Here is a 23302-nt window from a genome sequence, read left to right as displayed (position 1 = left end):
CTATGTCATTACAGCTTAGACCTGTCAAGGCTGCATTAACAAGATTAGCATGAAAGCTTGTATCCTTTATTGGCTGAAGATAAAGCACGTACACATGCGGCCCATTCACACAAGATCCATCTGCTGTTGACTGCAAGTTGTGTAACTTAGACATAGCTGAGCTTAGATTGTGAATGGAGGGATATACGGAGATCTGAATGAATGTGAGTGAGATTAAAACAGATGTGGTATTCAGACAGAAGGCAGCCAAACTGTTGAAGCCCGCTGCTAGGAATGGTGTGATAGAACTGTAATGACACTGCACGGTTAAGTTAAAATGATCTTAACCGTTAAAAGTTAAAATGATCTTAACCGAGCAAGTTATCAGCAGGCTGTGAGCAGCAGGGGTCAAAACCTTCATAAAGGGGTTAAGTTGAGATCAAGACAAGATCAGATTGGTCAAGATATAAAGACACGAACAGAGATCAGTAGGAAGTATGAAAACAATTTTGAAAATTTTGAAGGTGATACCTGCAGTGTTATATAAATGCGGTCCTCTCTTGTGGAGGGACAGCTGATTTGAAGACTAATTTATGTAGGTCAAATATGGACCTATAGCTCTAAAGTACCTGGGCCTACAACAGGGTTAAAAGAACTTACTGTAAGTTTGTTTGACTCTCTAATCAACTTCAAAATGGCATAGGTACCATTTAATGAAGATAATGAAGAGCTGGGAATGTCATACAATCACTCTGTTACTGAATGATTAAACGGACTATGTAGCTCATAACCTACAGAGGAAACATAAATGTACCACATGAATTGGTACATTTCATGTAGCTAAAATCTTTTTAGCTCTATGAATACATCCAGGATTCAATAGCTTGCAGAACCACCTTTAGCAGCAATGACTTAAGCAATTGTTTTCAGTCTCTATCAGTTTCTCACATAGTTGTGGTGGAATTTTAGCCCACTCTTCTTCACAGTGTTGTTTCAGTTTATCGAGGCTCGCAGTCATATTCGTTTATACGCAGCTCTCGTAAACTCTTTTGTCCAAGCTTTAGTTGTCAAACAGATGGCCTCACATTTCATTCTAGCATACATTGGAATACACAGGAGTTCACGATTGACTCCTGTGGCGGCAAAACAAGCCCGAATCTCCACCCAACCACCACCGTGCTTGACAGTTGGTATGAGGTGTTTCTCTGAATGTGCTATGTTTAGTTTTTGCCAAATGTGGTGCTGTGCATTATGGCCAAATAGCTCTACTTTGTTTTCATCTGCCCAAAGGGCAATCCTCCAGAAATCTGGTAGTTTTTTAGGATACAATTTATAAACGTAAACCATGCTGCTGTTGGCAGGCTTCCTAAACAAGCCTGTAGACCACAGGTGTCAAACTCCAGGCCTTGAGGGATTTTAGATGTGTCCTTGATCCAACACAGCTGATTTCAATGGCTAAATCACTTCCTCAACATGTCTCGAAGTTCTCCAGAAGCCTGGTAATGAACTAATCATTTGACTCAGGTGTGTTGACCCTGGGTGAGATCTAAAACCTGCAGGACACCGGCCCTTGAGGCCTGGAGTTCGAGTTGTACATCTAAGGTTTGAACCTGCAGTGAGCTTGCTGAGATGTGCACTCACCAACACACACCAAATGTCCCAGATCAGCAAAAATATTAACACAACTGTTGTTTTTATAGAGGTGCTCACTCTTGCTGATGATCAGTTATTTAAGTGCAATTATTATTTAAGTATCAGCGACTGGCTGCCAATTACCCTTTTAATTCCCATGGAAGCAACAACAGCATGTACCTTGTTTTACCGTAGGACTGCAAACAGTTCTGTCAAGGTTTTATTTTTCATGACTGCACAAATAGATAGTAAATTATCCTTTGAACAACATGTAAATAAGTTGAGCACCAGATAAATAATTGCTGTCCATAAAAACTTGTTTGGACAAACTTGAATCTTGTGGGACGACAGGGGATCAGCAGAGAACAACTAGCCTAGCTAAGCTTGGTCACATTGCCCCCCAAAAATACCATGTACCCTGTAAAAGTCTAGAATTTGCTCTTGTTTGTGCCTCTTTCGCACTTATTTACATTTTAGTCATAGAAAAAAAAAAACCATTAGTTTCTCTAAAAGAAAACAAACCAGCAATAAACTCTAAAGAAAAAATGTAACCCCGTTTGACTCTTTAACTCCTCCAACCTTCTAAATGCAACACCCTGTCTGCAAAACCATTAAACAAAAAGTTTGATAAACTGCACGTCTGTTTTATGATCAAAAACATAAATGACAGCCCGTCAGTTTCCGGGATAACAAACAGGTTATAAATCTGTTATGCAACAATGGACAGCTAGTGTGTGCACACACATCCAGACCAACGTGTAAGTGATTTCTGCAGCTGTCTCAACTCAGACTTTTGATTAAAGAGCACAGGAGGCTCATAAAATCAGCCAGGAAAGGTGAAGTTTTCATTCCTGTATAAACAAACACCTGTACTCACTTGGGAGGCACCCTTTTAACATGGCTCTACTGCGGGAAAAAAGAAAAGAAAAGTTGAAACATGACTAGGCGGGTGGGAAGTTAGCCTGAATGTGATCCAGTAACAAACTCCGAATTGCCCTGGCACAAAATGTACAGTCTCCGTAATCATGTAGGCTCCAGCAGGAGCTTGTTACACTCTGTTGATTCTGGATTAAGATCAATTTAGAGTATAAGGAAAAAAACAAAAACAAATAAATCACTGTATAGCTTAATTATAAGTTACAGCTTACATAACTTTACTCCTCAGCAATAAAACCTCAAAAAACATAAACAAGACAGACAAGCTGGCAAATTTGATCAGGATTGCACAGATTTAATTGTAGATTCCAGTACCATCAATCATTAAACACACACTGTCTAAAATACAGCACAAGTATAATGCATAATCTCCATCCGATGCGATACAACCTTGAGGAACTCGTTATGGCATTAGAAAAAAAGAAAAACATTTGTAGTGTTGGTAGAAAAATACATAAAGCGACAAAGCAAAATAATTCATTTTGTAAGTAGACTTAAAAAATACAATGAAATAAAAAATAAAAGCCCTAAACTAATTTCCAGTATCAACAGCACCGACGTTTTCAATCAATATGCACGTTTTTCTTCATTGAGTAGAGATAATAATAAAAAATAACAGCTGAGAATATGTAAAAGAGTAATAAAAGGAAACATTCAAACTTCATTTCAATCTGATTGGGTCACATTTTAGTGGCATTATGCAACCAGGAATTCAGTGCTGTGTCATGATAAACAACGAGTCTGAACCTGGCATTATTGATCGGTTTTAATGGACAGCCATCAGCCCTGTGGTTTTTGTTGTTGTTGTTCTTGTGTTTTTGATGGCAAAAAAACAAAACACACCCTCAGATTTCCTGTCAGTGACTCTTTTTACATGAACACCAGATTCATTTGTTTTTTTTTTAAGTTCCTTGAATCCCAAGTCAGATTTGGTTTTCCATATTAACTGAAACATATCCATTTCACAGTAACCAGTACAATAACGTGTACTATATATGCAGCATAATGACACCTCTCTATATACATCAAACACCTTTTCGGTTTCCTGATTCATGTGGTACATGTTACATAGCTCTCCAAAAAAAATGCTGACTCAGAAAAATTCCTAACATGTTTCAAACTAATCACATGTGAGTGTGTCAGAGCTCAATTTAAAAGGTTTAAAAAAATGAAAGCGTGGAAAATCAAATGTTCTTGGTGACCTATGAGAGGAGGAAACCTTCCAGGAATAGGAACTCTGGAGTAAAAGGCGCTTCTGTTCAAAAAAAACCTGTTGTGTTCCTGTACAGGTGCTCTTTGAATCTATTAAGAGGAAGTCACTGACATCATTTATGGTTTCATTTTTTCCATGATCTGGCAAACATGCAAAAGGGCACATTAAATACAGGACTTCAGGTGTGTGGTGTACACACAGAACTTGCTGCTGTCCAATACTACACTTCATTTGGTGGTACTGCTGTCACAGAAACTGAGGAGCAGGAGGTAAACGAGTTTGAGTCATGATCAGAGAATTTATCTGTGAGAAAATAATCTCATAAAGTCTGCACGTGAATGTTAAAAGAGACTATTATTGCTGGTTTGTATCGGGAGGGTGGTGGTGGCTGTTCAGTGGTCACAGCAATGCAAAATGTTTGGGTGCGTCATTGTCTGATGTGATAGGACGGAACAACAAACCCTGTTTGTCACTTTCCCAAAAGGCGACAGGTCTGTGTCATCAACCTGAGACACACTGGAATTAAGTTTCCTATCAGAGCAATCGGACCTCAGAGAATGTCTGCTACGCACTGCTATAAGCTGAAGAACACTGGTTTAGCTCACTCATTTAGCTGGAATCCTTTATGATGATTGGTTTCTACTTTTAAAAATTTCATAATACAAATATGACTGGAAAGGTACAACAGATGATCTGGATGCAGTAGCCTTTTACACCCACGGGCGCTATCTACACTCACAGAGTGAAATAACACGATGGTCTATCACATGCAGCTGCAGTACTCGCAAACTGATTCCCAAAAACCTTTCCTCTGCTGTCACACTCCAAGTGCTGGGCACAGTAAACTCAGCTCCTTTTGTGCCTCTTCATTCTGAAGGTAAAACACATGATAATGAATGAGTAACACCTTCAAACAGTTAAATATCTTGGTTTAATTTGCCTATTACAGCAGGCTATGATTAGGGATGGGTATCGAAAACCGGTTCTTGTTGAGAACCGGTTCCCACTGTTTCAATTCCTTGGAATTATTTGACATTTTCGCAAACGATTCTCTTATCGATTCCAGTCGACAACTTTTCTCCATGCCCCTGGTACACTGCTGAATGACGTCACCACGTTGCGGAGCGTCATTTACCTGGCAGGAAACACGGCGCCTAAGCGGCTCAAACGCTAAAAAGTTTGGTTATACTTTACGAGAACGGATGACAACAGGGCAACTTGCAATACTTGTAAGTAGATATTTCATTTAAGGGGGGAAATACTACGAATATGCAAAAGCATTTGCTCACAAAACACACGTGATAACCTTAAATGAATGTCATGTTTTTAATTCCACTCCGGACTCGTGAATCTCAACCCAGCAGCAGCGGTAACGTTTGCATGTCCTCTCCCGTTAATGCGGCAGGTAAATAATCAACTAACAGTGCATATTATGTTAGCGCGATCTGCCTTATTACCAAACTTGCCATTACTGTGCATTTAGGTGACCATGATGAGACAGACAGAGTCTGGTTGGCTCAGATGCTGGCAGTTGTCGCTGCAGTCTACCGGTAGCGTCTCCTTTCAGGCCAGGATAGACGAATGTCACCGAGCAGTGACTAAGTTTGTGGTAAAAGGCTCGCACCCATTTGCCACAGCAGATGCCCCCGATTTTTGGTAAGTGAATGTGTTTAATTGTAGGCAGGGACATTACTGGATATTCTTGTGTAATTGCTACAGAATAATTTATGTTATACTTTGTTATTGCTACAGAAGAATATTTATTTTACAATTACAATTTTTTCCCCGGGGACCCTGTGACACCCCACTGAAGAGCCACAGGCTGGATCTCTTAAGGATCTCTTAAGATCTCACTGTTGGGTTTGTAAAGCCGTGCTAATCCTAAATTTCTACCTTGTTCAAAGAGAAGATATAAAACAAAGTTCTAAGCAAATCGACCTTAGTGTTCTCCTTTGTTTTAAAAAAGAATTGATAAGAGAATCGATAAAGAATCGAATCGTTAAACAGAATCGAAAATGGAATCGGAATCGTGAAAATCTTATCAATACCCATCCCTAGCTATGATGCGTTTTTGCTAGCTGGATTAGATGAGGCAAAAACAAACAGATCTGAATACAGACGGTCCTGAAGTGTACCTCTTTGGATTCAGCACTCATTGAACAAGCAGCTTGACACATCTTCTTAGCCTTTTCGCACTGACCCAAGTCTTTGTAGCACTACCAAAGAAAAGACCCAGAACTGTCAAACGACTGTTTTGTCCTATTAGCATCTGTAAAACGGTTTATATTTCACAATCCAAGTACTGATATGTTTAGTACTAACCTTAGCCAGAAACACATAGTTGAGTTTAGAATAAGCTGGATGGAGCTCCTCGACCTGGTTAAAAACACAGACAAGAAAAGTTTCATAAGACTTAGTTAGACATAGTTTTCCAACGACCGCAAAAGACGCTAACATTTGTAGCATAGAAATAAAAAGCTAAGGTGCAAGTGCAAAAAAACAAAACAAAAGCGGTTAGAAGCAGCACCAAAAGGAATCCAATCCCCAAAGACACCACATGAGCCCATGTCCAATTTCAGAGAAGAAATAAAATACTTTTAAAACCGGTTACAACAGTTTTGACCTCTTAAGTCTTTTCCCCATTAGCTAACCAGAGCTAGTAACCAATGAGAAGTCCCAAGAACAAACGTTGACTTCGAATACCAACATGTCTACTGTGAAAGAAACAAACAACTAAACACATGCTGGAGTCATAAATAAGGCACCACAATAAAAGTCCACAAAATAAACGTCCATCTTTTATATACAGTTTATAGATTAGGTCAAAAACATTCACATCACAGTCTGGACCTACACCAGAACTATTACTAGATTTTGACAGACCAGACTTTATCTTTCTATTTTAATCTGTGCCGCTTTTTCTTTGTTTTTTTTTCTTATGGTAGGTAACGTATGTACACGTGTGATATTCAGCCAATCAAATCCTTTATTCAGCACATGAATACAGAAAATCCCACAAGACAGCCAGCTGTTGACTACATACAGACACTGACACAGATATAGTGATATACTGTTGAGCTACTTCAAAATATGTTGCATTGCATTAAAATGTATGCAATGCAACACAATGCAAGTTTGTTCAGTTGAGTTGAGGCGCTCCAACTCAGTACTTAGACAAAAGCAGACATATCAGCAAATTCCTCTGAACTGAGTGTCAAGCTAATCACACAGACAGAATCACTGTCTAAAAACGATAAAAGCCATGCTGTCATGACTTTCATTCACGTCTGTAATAACAGCTTCTGTTACTAACTGAAGCGTGTGCTTTTGGACTACACATGAATATTTTGATTTCACAGAGCTTGCTTTCATTCTGAGAATTCGATCTTCACACAGAAGGAGTAACAAGTTTAGTCTGCAGCATTAAATATGTCAAGAACGGAGCCGCATCTCTACACTAAGCTCTAGCAAGGCTGGGGAGGTGTATAATGTTTTAGTTAAAGCTTCTCCAGGTCACTGGTGACATGTTGTAACTGTGACCACCTGAATCAAGCTTATGGTCTAGAAGACATGAAGATGAGGCATGCATAGGAATATTGGCCAAAAGCAAAAGTAATTTCCCCCACTACATAAACATTTCCAATGTAGGAACAGAGATTAAGCCTTTCTAAATACAGAGGGTTTGGGCTTTAAAAACAGGGAACAGATGCAACCTGCAGGCAAATTGCAACGTAGCACAAGATAAACAGGGGTGTGATTTAAGTGTTTCATAACTGAGGTCAGAACAAGTATTCAGTTAAAAAGTACAAAAACATAAACCACTGAATAAGAAATAAGTCTCACTTCTTGGTTTGAGGACATGGACTGAATATTACATATAACCATCATGCTTAACTTTCTTGGTAAACTTTAAACCTCAGACGGCTACGCCCATCGTTTGTGCTCAGAAATGATTGCTCTTATTTGTACAGTTCATCGTGCTTCACCCCACTCTCTGACTTTGCCTCAAACACTTTATTCAGATGTGGACAGCATATTGCTGTCCACATCTGTATAAATAAATAAATAAATAAATAAATAAATATATATATATCGAGAGAGAGAGAGAGAGAGGATGTGGAGGGTGAAGGTAACAGTGGTCCCCGTGGTAATCTGAGCACTAGGTGCGGTGACTCCCAAGCTAGGCGAGTGGCTCCAGCAGATCCCGGGAATAACATCGGAGATCTCTGTCCAGAAGAGCGCAGTCCTGGGAACAGCTAAGATACTGCGCAGGACCCTCAAGCTCCCAGGCCTCTGGTAGAGGTCCCGAGCTTGAAGGATAAACCGCCCGCAGGGGCGTGCTGGGTGTGTGTGTATAAAACATCGCAGAATAGCTTAAGAAACAAAACACCAGTACCTTAAGGAAATTCTTCAGTGCGTCTTCAACTGTGGCGCTTGGTGGTTCTCCAAACAGAGTTGAAGCAACTTTCCTCTCAATCCACGATAACTGAGACACCTGAAAACAAACATCACCAATCAGAAGAAAATTGGCCACCTTGGCTTAACATTAATGGATGAGAGGGGTAATGCTACAGTCAAAGGCATCAAGTCAGTGATGAAATAGTAACAAGTTGGAGGCAGTCTAATTTCAGTTTGCAGCTGAATTGGTTGAATTAATCTTTACATGTAATCTGTTTATGACATGACGATTAAATGTGATAGAATGGCAAATCTTTGCCACTATTCTAACAACTCATCTGCATAATGTCTCTTTGCAACAGGGGACTGAACTCTTGTTGCCAGCATGTTGTATTCTAGTTATATTTCTATGTAAAAGCAGGGTTTCTGTGGGCCGCTCTTATTTTGCAGCGATTGTGTCACTATTTGTGGATGAATTTCTGAAGTTCTGTTTTATACCTATCAGGTTCCGACTATACTCTGAATGTACAGTGATGGAAAAAGTATTTTCGCCTTTGTGATTTCTTATTTTCTTCCACATTTTCACACTTAAATGTTTCAGCTCGTCTATCTTTGTCTGATTCTAAAAATTTTACGTGAAAACCTTCGCAAGAAATGCAAAAAACTTCCATCCAGTTTTGACTCGTGTGACTGAGCCATAAAAAGCAGTGCATCACCGCCCCTTGTAGCTAATATTTAAAAGCCTATTTTCTGACAGTGAATGAAAATTAACTCATTCACTGCCAGCCATTGGCAGTGAATGAGTTAAACCCATTAACTCATTCACTGCAATTGACGGCTATAGACGTCAATGGCAGTGAATGAGTTAAAGAACTGTTGTGAATAACAAAGACAATTAAACTTTCACAAACTTTCACACATCCTCTGACTTTTGACATAAAAAACAAACAAAAATAAACCCCCCAAAGAATTAGGTGTAGGTACAAACTTCTAAAGAACACTTAGTAATGTACGTATATATGTATACATGTGAGCCAATATTTATAACTTTGACCCTATGTGGATCATAGAAATCTAGAATAAAGTCAAACTTGCGCACACAATTCTTAATTTTTAGAGTTATTAAAGACGAATGTTGTAAAATCTAGAGAAAGAACAGTTCTAAGAAATCATTAAAAGCCCAAAATGACCCTGACATTCATGCCAGTGATGATTGTATGTAAACGTATGACCACAGCTGTATTGCTGCCATCTCTTGAGCTGTTTAGGTAATGTTGATGTTCAGTATGTGACATCCAAAACACCCTGGATAATGTATAAAACAGCAGCATCTCAGACCAAAACAAATGGTCTCATTTGACTCTGATATACACAACATGTAATAGAAATGACATCTCTGAACAAATATGAAGAAATGTAACAGTTAAAACATAGATTAAAATAATCTGCACCCATTTACCAGCAGGACTGGTTACATATCATTTTTCAGAACTCTTACAGCCAACTTCCTGTTATTTTACTAGTGTTTCCATGACAACGGGCACCCCCGTCCACTTCTGCTCTGCTACTGACACCTTTTGCAGAAGAATGTCACCAGCCAGCAGCAGCTTCAGCCTCACACAGTCATCAGAGCTGTATCTAACTCCAGGTGTAGAATTGCTCTGGCAACATCAGGAAATTTCAAACAGAGATGCTGGCTGAATGTGAACAGTAGGTCATTGTTTAACATGAATGCCCCGTAGACAGCCCGTAAAATACAACCCCTGAAAATATCAGGTGTTATGAGCAGCTCATAAAACAACAGGAACCGTCAAAAGCAGAACGTCTGGAAATTTCGATCTAAACAACAGCAATTCATCATGTTACGTGCGTTTCTGAAAAGACTAGACAGTTACAGAAACAATCACGTGCTGCATCCCAAATGACTGCAGCTACCGAGCGAACACGAGCCAAACAGAAACAGGATGAAATTATCTCCCTGGTACAATCTGATTTAAAGCTAACAATGGATGGTGTTAACCTCCCATAGCGCTCTCTGTGAATATCGCAGAGGGAAAAACAAACCTTGAGGAAACCTAAACAGTGGAAATGAATGAGGGGAAACCGTGGGTGGGTTAGCATAGGGAGGTGGGAGGTCACGCAGACACGCTAGCCTTCATAAATGTACATCATATTGAGCAGAGATAGAGATGTGCTGTACTGGTCACATACAGCGTAGCACCAGCGGCCCAGAAGGTAGTAGGACAGCGGGTCCTGCGGCTTCAGCTCAATGGCTTTATCCAGATGATCCTGAGAAGAGAAGCAGACAGACAGAGAGAAGATTTTCACTGTTGATTCATAGCACAGCTGCACCGCCTTCTGTTCTGACCTGATCTGTCCTGCTTCACCAACCCACAAGTATTTCACAAACACCTCTCACACACGCGATCTAGTCGAGCTACCGCACACTCCTGGCTGTCACGCACCCTCCCTCGTTCTTTCCATTCTTCTTCTGTTTTTTTTTTTTTTTTTTTTTTAAATATCTTCCCTCTCCAGGGCTCTATCTCTCGCTTTCACCTGTCAAAGAGTTTTGAGGGAAAACAGTGTTTGCTAGAGGCTGCTGACAGAAGATAAAATGCTACGTGCTGCTGTTCCACACTCTGATGCAACTTAATGACTGTAGGAGGGTCTTATTGGCTTAAACTGTGAAAATGACCATTCCTCTTTAGCCTAAGCACATGGAGAATGCAATGCCCAATATGCATAAATAGATGTAAAATGCATTGTTTGCATTATATTATTATTTGACCATTCCAAGAATTTGCAAGGTCAAAACTAGCTCTCCGTTCACATGCCTTACCTTAAAGACGTATCCGTTCTTTATCTTGTTTTGGATGGTGTCATATTCGGCCATAATTCCACACATGATGGCATACCTGTGGGGAGACACTGCTATTAGAGGTTCAGGCCATCCTACTCTTAAACAAGCTATGTGAAGAAACACCCCAAATAACCCTAAACAAACAAATCGTACCAAACAGCAAATTAATATTTAATGTTTTCAAGCCTGTATGATATCATAAAGGGTTCAAGGAACTGAAGTTGCAGGAACCGTATTGGCAATTCTTCTAACCCTTCTGCTTATTTATTATTTGGCACCAAATTTGTTGTGTGCAATAAAAACCTTTGAGTTCTGGAAACATGAAAGTTCATGAAGTGCTTCCAGGTCATCCAACACTCAGACCCAAAAACTTGAGGTGGTGCTGAAATAAGTTTTACAATTACATTCTACCCTTATAAATATATAAATGGAATGAAAACAGCCAGATCCTAGGATCCAAACTGCATATTTTTATTAATTATATTCTGTATTTGTTTTTATTGCGTAAACCATCCATGCAACTGGGACATTTGTCACACCACTGTGCTATAACACTGCAACTTGAGCCTTGGCTCTCTGTGCTTGGTGCTTCTTCAGGCATAGTACAAGTTTCTAAACAACAGAGGGGCCATGACTAAATTCAGGTGTAAAATGTAGTTATTGTTGTAAAGGTTGTGTGGTTTATTTGCAGCAAAACTCAGTTTCTATCTATATTTTTTACCAGATTGAAAGGAAACTAGCCTTAAAAGGAAAACCTAACCTCTAACATCTTTAGCTTTTCACACAATTTGGATTTTAAGCAAAACAACGGCAGCATCAGGCATTCTCGGTTCCCCGGTTCTGACAAAACAGAAGTTAAACAATGATATTTTGCAGGGGGCGGTGAGAAGCACAGAGATGGTCAGCAGCACCTCACAGTCACACCACCTTTTCTTTGGGTCACTAACAACCAAAGGGCCTCCAAAAAACCCACCATACTCAGTGGTCTGTGGAAAGACTCCTCATTAGACAGCACCAGCAAAGATAAGCTGCTCCACCTTATTCCCCCGCTCTCTAATTAATACGCTGGCCTTGGACCAGTGGGCAGGTGGAAGCGAAACAAAGGGCGATTTCAGCTCTGGGATCTGTAAGTCAGCATGACACCGAGGGTTCGGAGAGGAGAGGAGTGAGCTGATCAAAGCCTTTTCACTGCACGGCTGCTTTAATCCTGCTGGTACTCTGTCAAACACCACCGAGCAACATAAACACCTTGTTATATGAAGGATCAGTGTGTGCAAAGGTCATCTGACAGCGTCGCCTGACACGGTGGCGGTGATGGGAGATGGAATCTACAACTGTACGTGTGTACTACAGTGTCTGGTATGTGTGAGTAGATTTTTTTAGCGCAGTATAATGAAATGATGGGGGCTATGAAGTAAACTGCAGAGTATACTACACGATTAGCAGGTAATTACTAAATTAAGATCATGACGGCAGAAAGATTAATCTTATGAGCAAAGGAGGAGATTTCATTCAGCTGAGAATGTTCCAACTATTATCTGATCGGTATCTGATGAAAATAAATTCACAATCATTTTGGTTATGGTTGGATGAAACATCATAAAACATGAATCTTCACACGAACTACTCACACTTACTGGAAAATTGTCAGAGATGAGACACGCGTTAATCACATCACTTTTAAATGCTTTAAATTGGCCAAACACGGGCAGATGTAACTTTAAACAAAAAAGACGTGTTTATTTTTCTTAAGTGGAGCAGGGTGTGCCCATGCGCCCACTGGTTGGCGCTTGATGAGTGGAGCGCTCTACAACATCAGAGGAGCAGAGATGCTATCTGTCTGCAGTTGTGCTGCCTGGCTTCCAATGAAAACACACAGCTGGATGTAAATGCTTTGAGCAAATCTTTGACTGGCAACTAAATATCTGCAGATAGGAAACCAAGCCACGACACAGTTGGTTTGCACGTGACCGTTTCACTTAAAAAAAAAAAGTAAATTAGTAGTTAAAAGCTGCTCACAGTATTTAATGGTTCACTGTTAGCAAAGAGTTAAAGCAAAAGTTTTTCGTTGGACATTGCTGCTTTTATAGTCACTTCCAGTCCGCTCTTTATAACTGACCATTTTTTTCTCCCTTGCTTCTTAAGATGCTCAACGGTGACCTATGAATCGTTCAGGCACAAAAAAAAAGGAATAACCCAGTGTTGAGTCTACAGATAACAGACAACTTAGCAAAGAACAATTTTAAATTGCATCTTTATGCACTTTGTTTCTACCATCCTGTTGCAAAAACACTTAATTTGTTCCATTTTCTTTAGCTGATCATCTATAAAAATGCCACAGAGTTTGACAGGCTTAGGATATTTATTTTAGACCATTAAGATGATTCTCAAAGGGGTATTACCTGAAAACTAAACAGTAACTCAAAGCCATGTCCTTAAGAACTGGGAGACACTGACACAGGGCCTGAGAGAGCCATCTGGCCCTTCATTTTATCCATCTACTGTTGACTGAAGCCGTATCAATAAAGGTCTCACAGGAGAAGCAGCGTTCAAAGAGTGATTCTTAAGGAAAGGAAACACGGAGCAAAGGTTGAACGACGGTTAATCAAACAATAACTTGTCTTAAAATCAGTTGCAACATGTTTTATGGAGTGATGAATCCAAATATGAAGTTTTTGGTTCAAATTGTAACCAGAATAGATTGAGATGGTCAGCTCGAAAACATAGTGGAGGCTCTGGCATGGACTACATTATTGACAAATTTTCATCCACAATGCACAATGATTGCTTAATTTTCCACATGACAATGATCCCAAACAGAACAAAAAGGCAACCAACAAGACAGAGCTTTGAATGTCCTGTAAGAAATATGGAGTACTATTCCTGAAAACTACTTGAAGTACTGAAAAATAAAGGTGTGTGTGCTATGTGTGTAGATTGTTCCTGTATAAAATGTCTCAAATCTCTTGAATGGATTAAATAAATTCAACAATTTGATATGTTTTGTAACTTTATAAATAGAATGTCATTGCTTCAGCGTGTCAACATGAGGATTAGCCGTTTTGGTGTTTGTTACCCAATCTCTGTAAATTAAATTCTGCTGTGATTAAACTATAAAGCAATGTTTTGACATTGTGGCAGCAATTTTTGAAATACTTTTAGACAATAATAATTAACCATGAAAATCTATCTACAAATACGTACATCAAAAAGTCCAATGGGCTCTAATGACATACATGCATTATGTACGTGTTGCAATATGCTGATGTGATTAAATGCAATAAATCTAGACAGTAACAACACGAGGAGACCAAATACAACCAAAGAAGAGCAACTAAGATCAATTATTTCCCAGGTGACAGCTGTGGGAAAGATTGCCCAACATTCAGCTTACTGCAAAGACATATTTTAGCCTCCCACTCAATGATTAACACCAACATTCAGCATGAAGCAATTCAAACAGTGTTTACTAACACATGTTCCCCAAGAAAAGATTTGGTAGAGTAGCTAATTATTGGACCATTATTGGACCAGCAGCTGGACTGTGGGAAGTAAGCAGATGTCTGTCTGGGTTAGAATCTGCAAACACCATACAGGAGATCAAGTGTGGCATTTTGGGGTTTATTGTCACTCTGTGAAAACAGGATTGAAATGCACCAGATCCTCAGTGGAGTGTGGGCAGAGGGTAAGTGGAGGGAGTGTATGAGGAAATTAGATGCGAAGGTGTACAAAGGTGCGTTTGCCCTTAGGGTCTACCTGCTGTTGTTTATCCTTTCATTTTTACTGATAGTTGAAATTCTATCTCATATTTGAGTCTCTAAGGCAAGAAAAGAAAAAGGAATCAGGAAAGAGTACAATAACAGGAGGACAGAGCTCTTAATTGTGCAAGGTCAGCCTACGTTGTTAACAGACTCAATATCACCGACTATACTTGGCAAAAAGCCCCAAGTCTCAGCTGCATGGAAGAAGCAGCAGATTGACTTTCACATCCAAACACACAGAGCTCATTGAACTTTACACCATCAGGCACCTGTTCAGACTAAAAGCCGTACAGAAACAGGAGGAGAAACTTGAGGAATTTCGGCTAACCTGTGTGAGAGTATGCGAGTTTGCTCAAGACAAAATTAGTTGATTTTGTTTTTCTATGCGTGGGAGACGAAATTCATGGCACGATAAGTGTTCCAACGGTGTACAAAGAGGTGTGAAGTTTAAGCAGACACAGGCTTTCCAAGGCTGCTGGGAACACAGCACAGTGCTGCCACCAATTATGAGGCACGTGTTTAAAATTAGGGTTGTCATTGCAAAGTTCAAAGTTACTCCATCCTCCTGTCCTCCTCTGTCTCCCTGCTTAATCCGTGGGTCTTTGTATCATCAGTGAGGCTCTAAAGTCGGGGATTTACTTTGGATCAATGAAAATGCACCTATATACAAAGCCAGAGATACAAGAATGCCATCACGCCTCCCGTCAGTCAGATTACACAAACCGGCCTCCACGCTCAATGTCCCCAAAGCCCCACACGTATGCGTATGCATTCATCTAATGTCATACACGTGGTCAATACATTAGCCCTGTAAATAGACACAATAGCTATAGACTGAGTGCTTTTGAAAACTGAAACCTGGGAGAGGAGAAATTGAAGTATTAAGAGTTGACATGGACATAAAATTTATTTTAGTGCGGAGTACACTGGTAGTATGCAGGGGTAGAGGTGCTCTTTGAATAAGTTAAGTGCCTCTACACACATCCAACTTCAAAAGAGTCCTTATTCACCTTCTACTCAAAAAGACTGCATGACATAATGGGAAAGTATGTGTAATCTCTCCTAAGGTGACCACTGTTACCTCATCACTTAAAGCCTTAAACAACCATAAAACCCCAGAGAGGATGTGTTTTGTTCTTGTATGAGGTCCTACTGTCTCCAAACTTTGGTTAGTTATTATTTTTTAACAATAGTTTTAAATAAGGAAGTCATTTTTTTTGTTTTTAGTATAATCCTTGTTTTTGATGGAGGTGTAATGATGACGTCAACATCAACGTTATCAAACGTAGACACATAAAAAGAGGTTTCTTGATTTCTTTTTTTAAAACGGAATGTTGTTTCTTAATTTTTTAACAATATTATTCAATTCATTCCAATTTTATTTATATTGTGCCAAATCACAACAACAGTTGCCTCAAGGTGCTTTTAGAGTATAGCTACTATAGTAAGGTCATAACTTTAGCATTAACTTTATTCTACATAACCACATGTAAACATACACACAATGAAGACCCTTTGATCTATAACTTGTTACCGACATATTCCTAACTACATTTGCTTATATACCAATATTTGCTAGCAATTTGCGAGCAACAGATATGGTTGATACACTGGTCATTCGTCATTTCATTACTGTCAGTCTCACTGCTTTAAAAAAAATGAAAACAAAACAGAAACACAAAACAGTGCTTCACTGAAACTGTGAACCAAGCTGAAACAGAAAACTAAGAGTTCAGTAAGGTTTTTCTACTATTTCTGCAGAATGTGTCATCTCTCTTAACTAGGGATGGGTACCGCTGTCCGGTTCTGACATAAACGGTAGTAACCAGACCGAAAAGCAGCGCACATTTCGGTGCTTTATTTCGGTGCTTTTTTTCCCTGAGCTGTGATACACTTCTAGCCAATCATTTTACGTTTCCGAGGATAGTAGGCGGGCCCAGGTACGTACGTTCAGTTAGAGCAGAGCTACAGATTAAAAATGTCCAAGGCGAAGCGGTCAAAAGTCTGGCTGTACTTCACAGCAAAAGATGCAAACTCAGCAGCCTGCAACAAGTGCTTTAAGCTGATACTGTGATACTGTCAAAGGAGGTAATACCAAGAATCCGATGAAACACCTGGCGCCGCATAGCGTTTTTTTTTAAAAGCCCAGAAATGCGCCGTATGATAGCTTGCTGCGAGACCTCACACCGAGCACATCTACTGCGGGTGGGTTGCCTGTTATCGGACCCGGAGTTAGCAATATCCCCCAAAAACACGAAGAGGAGAGTCCTGGCCCCTAGCCCTGTCAGTGTAGCAGAAATGATGACGGATGATGATGCAGCAGCAGCCGTTCTTCTCTGCGTGAGTAGCTTAATGTTGTTCGAGTGTAATTTACGTTGAGTAGGCTAACCACGTTATTACATTAATGCACGTAAGGTGAACTAGCAAACACCATCATAGCTACATGCGGCTGTCTTCTTGTTTGATGGCAGATACTCCCTTCACCCTGGCCAAAAAGGCTAAAATGACCAAAGAAAAAGTGGAAAACAGTTAAACATGAGAGGTTTTGGACAAAGTTTGTGTTTTTTCCCATTGATTAAGCACTGCTTCCAGCCAAGAGTGATACCATATATGCCCCATAGCTGCAGAAAAGGCTAACTTTGTTATCTTTTTACAAAAAACCAGCTGAACATGAGAGGTTTTTGGACCAATTTTGTGTTCTCCAGTCTTTAAGCACCGGTTTGAGCACCGGCACCGTTTCAAAAGTACTGATTTGGCACCGGTATCGGATAAAACCTAAACGATACCCATCCCTACTCTTAACTCTTGGCACAATCAGTCAACGCATCATTAAAAGGCAGACCAAGCTTCCAGGTTGGATTTACTTGTCATGCCGTTTGTACCAGGTAACAAAAATCGGGAGTTTCCCTAGAAGAAGAAGAAATACTGAAGCATGCCAGCAGGTGTGACATTATTTAAGGTGGGTGACACTGACAACAGTAAGGATTTGCTTACCTCATTAATTGAAACTTTAAACATAACACAGCAAATTGTAATTTTTTTGCGTTAGATCTATTTTGATCTGGTATCATTCAGAGTATACAGTATTGGCTGGGCGTAATGAATGAAGTAACATAACGGGTGGGGTTCTATAAGGAGTAGTTCTGACTATGGCAGTACAAACATTTCAAAAGCTTGACCAAAAAAGACAACACCCATCTATTGAAGATGAGACAACCAGAAGATACTGCTTATTGTCCACGTGTTAGCTGTGTAATGGATTCAGTATGTGTCCAAGTCTTGGTCATGATGGAGACAAGTGCTGAAAAGTAAAAGGCTTGGAAGATTTTTTTTGGCAAAAAATATTCAGTTATGTTTTTAAATAGTTTGAATTTGAATATACAAATATTTAACTTGAGCATCTTGACATTTTCACTAAATTCACACAAGAATCCAATAGAAATTTGCAGCAACATTTACTTTGCATTTATGTTGGAGAATTCTCCTCACGTTGCCGTGCGTACTTTATCTGAAAGGTAAGAATGTCAAATCTTGTCATAAGAAATTGTTTTTCTCCAAGTGACAGTGGATATTTTCTAAGGCTTTGATGCAAGTGAGAAAGGCTACTTTAGTGTCCATTAAACCTTGATCACGTTTCTCAAAATAATGTCCTTTAATGACCTTGTAGTACCATATCACCCCATTAGAGCACTTCGCTCTCGCACTGGCCTACTTGTTGTTCCCAGAGTATTTAAGAGTATTTAAAAGTAGAATGGGAGGGAGAGCTTTCAGTTTTCAGGCACCTCTTCTGTGGAAACAGCTTCCAGTTTGGATTCGGGAGACAGACACTATCTCTACTTTTAAGATTAAGCTTCAAACTTTCCTTTCTGCTAAAGCATATAGTTAGGGCTGGACCAGGTGACCCTGAATCTTCCCTTAGTTATGCTGCAATAAGCGTAGGCTGCTGGGGGATTCCCATGATGCATTGAGTTTTTCCTTTCCAGTCACCTTTCTCACTCACTATGTGTTAATAGACCTCTCTGCACTGAATCATACTTGTTATTAATCTCTGTCTCTCTTCCACAGCATGTCTTTATCCTGTCTTCCTTCTCTCACCCCAACCGGTCGCAGCAGGTGGCCCCGCCCCTCCCTGAGCCTGGTTCTGCCGGAGGTTTCTTCCTGTTAAAAGGGAGTTTTTCCTTCCCACTGTTGCCAAAGTGCTTGACAATAGGGGGTCATACCATTGTTGGGTTTTTCACTGTATGTATTATTGTAGGATCTACTGTACAATATAAAGCACCTTGAGGTGACTGTTGTTGTGATTTGGCGCTGTATAAATAAAGTTGAATTGGAATTGAATTATATCATGAGCAGTAAAAGATACAGTAAAGGTAACAAAATTGTTTATGTTGTCCGTTTTTGAATTATCTTCAAGTTCCCTACAATAAATGTTATGTAGTAAAGAATACTAGGGATTCAAAACATTTTCTTCCATGATCCAAACTTAATTTCCTGATGGAGAAATCATGTCATTTAGAACTGCTGTCAAGGGGAAAGGCAAAGTCCTTCGAAGTAAACTAGACAGTTGACTAGTTATTCATTTCAGTGAGCCACTGGCTCGATGTTTCGGTTAGACTTTTGAATCATTTTACCACTTAGAGTAGACCAAGCAATTTGTCCCTTTCTAATCATGATGCCCTATTACACTACCTGGAATACTATTGGCTGCAATAGACACACCCCACCGTGAAGCATATTTGGCCTAGAAAAGCCAGGGTAGGTGTAGAGACATACTTTATGTGATATGCCATGCAAACTGCAGATACAACAAAGCAGGTTTGTTTAGACAGTCCCCCTCACCCAACCTGCTCGACTGTCACTCATAGATGCAAGGGTGACAGGAGTTTACTGGCAGCCATTTATAAATCCACTGCAATTTCAATAACGATTTGGGCTTTCAATTTTCAGTTGTGCCTACACCGTTTATCACTTTTACATCTTTGACTTCCAGGTAAATCGCAATCAATCAATTTAAACACCTTAAATGAGGTCACACGGCAGAAAAAAGGTCCAAAAAGACATTCTTTCACTGGTATGTAAAGTCTATAAGTAGTTTCAGTGGCTGAGCAGAAACTGACTGGCAGCCTGTTTAATCAACATCTGTGAAACTGTGACAAGCTGAACAGCATTCAGGAAAACAGGTGACAAGTTTTCTCACGGCATCAGTACACTAAGTAAACAGTTACCTCAGATATAAACTTCCTTGCAACACTGCCTGGCACCGTCCCCACTCCCTGCCTCCTCCCTTCCCAAAGTGCAGCTTTACCTACTTTGCTCTGTCCGTTCAACTTAGATGCTGTTTATGCTCGGTTTAAGAATCTTACAAATTCCATCAGTGGATACAGGATTAAGAATTAAGGTTTTTTCTTTTTTCAAAGCCGTTCCTCTTAATTAGCTAAACAAACACAGCCTTATTTTTCACCTGCTGTCTCGAGTGCTGCGGTATGTGCATGAGCTAATGCTAATTATTCCCTAACGAACAGAACAAATAGGACTTCTGGTGCAAGCGGGCCGTTTTCTGTGAGAGAACTTTGTGTGCCTATACATAAAGTAACCACATAATCTCAATTACACTGGACACTCATTTATGAAATGCAAGTACCAGTAAACACTTTAAATTGGAAACGTTTTTTAGAATGGCCTCCATTAAGGACAAGTTTAAAAAAAAAAAATAAAAAAGCTAGATAAATGTGCTCGCATTTTATTGGAGCTGTGCGCGCGTGTGTTCTGAAGAAATCATAACTGTATCTAGTGCAATTTTCATCTCTCCGTTTCAGCCACAGATTCCATCAGTCAAGTTTTGACATGAGCAGTGTTTCAGATGGAGGAATGCATTGGGGCCTGCACAAATACAAACGGGATGCACGCCATCAGGCCCACTATGCAGAGCTAATTAAAAGCAAGGGGATTTTTGCTTGAGTCACAGACTGACTGGGGTGGTGTACAAGTGGAGAGGAGGTATTCCTGATATCCTTTCCTTTAATTTGTCCGGGGATAATCTGTGACTGCCACTTACACTAAGGACCACAGAGGACAAATAATAGTCATTTTGTCTGTTAGCGTCAGATTCAACAAAGGTATCATTAAATTATGCTGATGTTTTGTGACAAGAACATGTAAAATGAAAATAAATGCCTTGGAGCGACCTGTTCAGCAGCACATCCCTAAGCGCTGAATACGTACGGCTACAAACAATGCATGTACAACTTGCACTGCTGTGAAGCAACTAACAACCTGCAGAAAAAGTTAACTGTTGCAACTTCTGCAGACACGAGTTACTCCACTATAACCGTCAGTCGAACTGAGCCAAGCTTGTGCTTACATTCCTAAATTGGATGAGATGCTATCAGGTGGATGAGGGGCTGATCCGAAGGAAGGAGATGTTTGAGATGTAAGCTACTACTATCTGACAAGCATACATGCTTTCAAAGGATGCGGCAGTGCTCTGCTGAAGGACACCATTTCACTCGTATTTTACATATTGCAGGGCTTTCTGGTTGGGTGTAAAGCATAAACCAACAAATTCATATTTAAATTGCTTTTTTCATTTACCCGTGTGAGTTTTCTCTTTTCTTGTTCAAGCTGCATTTAGTAGGCTACCCAAAGGAAATGCCTGAGTCAGACGTTCATCTATTCAAACACAGAGGAACAGGCGCTCCAGGGTAACAAGTCACTCAACCCTACTGACACCTCTGATCTGGGGAAAGTACCTGCATTTGTGCTTTCATTTGGTCTCATAGCATTTAACTTAAAATTAGCTGGATTAGAAATCTGCATAACATTGATTCTCACATAATGGGACTTCTCTCATATTCAGGCTAAGCCTCATCTCAGACATCTTTCATTGCGAAAATCAGAAAGAGTTTATTGAACAGAAGAAAGTTGCATTTAAATGATAACAAGCATAAGGAAACGGCTCAGACCTACCACTGATGACTTTCAGCACATGTAGGATTTAAGCTCACTGCTTCCTCGCCAACTTTCTTCCCTGAGAGGAAAGAGAAAAAGACAGATAAACGGATAACGATCCTCTGCTGAAACATAAATCTGACACACACTCTGCAACCTGGACATTCTTGTTCTACGGGACGAAAGAACAGAGACTGGATTAGTACAATCAAGGGGTGTGTTGACTAAGAAAGCACAACAGGACACACATAAATCAAGAAGCATCAATGGGCACTGGATTAAAGCAATAAAACAGAAGTTACATCAAATGCAATCCAGGAAGACAGCTCAGTTTTTAATCCTTCATCACTTAGTGGAATGCGTTTCATTTTGTCCGCTCTATTAATATCTAAAAGAATGTTAAACATGATTCTTTGCTACTTTAAAATTTCAAGGCTTTGACACGTTCAAATGCTTTGAGACAGGTGCCTTAGCAGGAAGCACCTGGCTGGCTCTGCTTAGAGGTACAATGATGAGAAAGGATTACAGAGAAACAGGTCAGTCCAGTATGAAAACGAAAACAAACAAACAAAAAAAACAAAAAAACAAAACAGCCTCTGTTTGGAAAAATAAAACCCACTGTGGTCAAATGTAAACGATTAAGAATAAAGCAAATTAGGTCAAAGAACAAAGTGTTTGTTATCATTAAGTTAATATGAAAGTATCCTCTTTTTTGAGCGTATTACCTATGTACACAGGACAAAGATGGCAACATAAAAGGACAATTTTCTGAAGTTAACTTCAGACACAAGTATTGTAAATGCTCCTAGGGTCACCTAATCCTTTTAACACTTAAAGTAGCTCATAGGAGACATTTTGTTGTTACATTTTTTTAATTTATAGATAAAAATACACAAATGTCAGTTTTCATCTGGAACAGTCCAATCGTCAATTGAAAAACTGTCTTTGTTTCATTTAAGTGTACAGTACCATTAGCTCCACTGAGCCTACACTCACCTAGGGCTGGGTATCGTCACTAATTTCTAGAATCGATTCAATTCCGATTCACAAGGTCCCGAATCGATTCGATTCACGATTCGATTTAATTCGATTCAATTCGATTTGAATCTGGGAAATTTTGACAGTCAGAAATATTATAATTCAGATCAGTACATTTACATATTTTTGTATCTATAAAAAGGAAGCTGACACACGCAAGACTTCATCACAGGTGTGAGCATCACAGCAGATGCCTTTGTGTCAAAGTAGCTGAAGATAAAGCACAGAAAAACATGAAGGTGATTTTCCTGGCCTAGATTTTATAAAAATATTCCGCAGTACATCAAAAACGAAAGAAAACCATTAATCAACATATGAACATTACCTCTGAAGTTACAGCGGTTTTATTAGAGACACGGCGTTTTGCATTTTGCATAATTTTAAAAAGTTTACATTTGTTCAGTATTGAACAGCAGAAATTAGGTTTTCTTTTCGGAAGTAAGTAAAACGAAAAAAAACGTAGGCCGACAGCCTGTAAACAACGGTAGACTTGTGCGTAACAAGCAAGCCAATAATGAAGTACAGAGAGAGAGAGAG

At 39.6% G+C, this 23302-nt stretch overlaps 1 protein-coding gene across 3 annotated transcripts in view; it reads right to left on the bottom strand.

The window, feature by feature from the left end:
- Window positions 1-2831: 2831 nt before the first annotated feature.
- rmdn2 (regulator of microtubule dynamics 2) overlaps window positions 2832-23302 on the bottom strand; it is a 55663-nt gene continuing 35192 nt past the window's right edge. For all 3 annotated transcript variants that reach the window (XM_080868910.1, XM_080868909.1, XM_080868908.1), the window contains exons 5-11: window positions 21746-21806; window positions 10998-11073; window positions 10370-10447; window positions 8157-8255; window positions 6083-6136; window positions 5896-5976; window positions 2832-4631 (exon numbers count right to left, since the gene is read on the bottom strand). In XM_080868910.1, the coding sequence (XP_080725036.1) occupies window positions 4578-4631; window positions 5896-5976; window positions 6083-6136; window positions 8157-8255; window positions 10370-10447; window positions 10998-11073; window positions 21746-21806 (503 nt within the window). In that variant the 3' untranslated portion in view covers window positions 2832-4577. The remainder of the gene's footprint in view (window positions 4632-5895; window positions 5977-6082; window positions 6137-8156; window positions 8256-10369; window positions 10448-10997; window positions 11074-21745; window positions 21807-23302) is intronic.

Source organism: Rhamphochromis sp. 'chilingali' (assembly GCF_963969265.1).
Source record: "Rhamphochromis sp. 'chilingali' genome assembly, chromosome: 20".
NCBI classification, from domain to species: domain Eukaryota; kingdom Metazoa; phylum Chordata; class Actinopteri; order Cichliformes; family Cichlidae; genus Rhamphochromis; species Rhamphochromis sp. 'chilingali'.
This window is presented reverse-complemented; position numbering and strand designations above follow the sequence as displayed.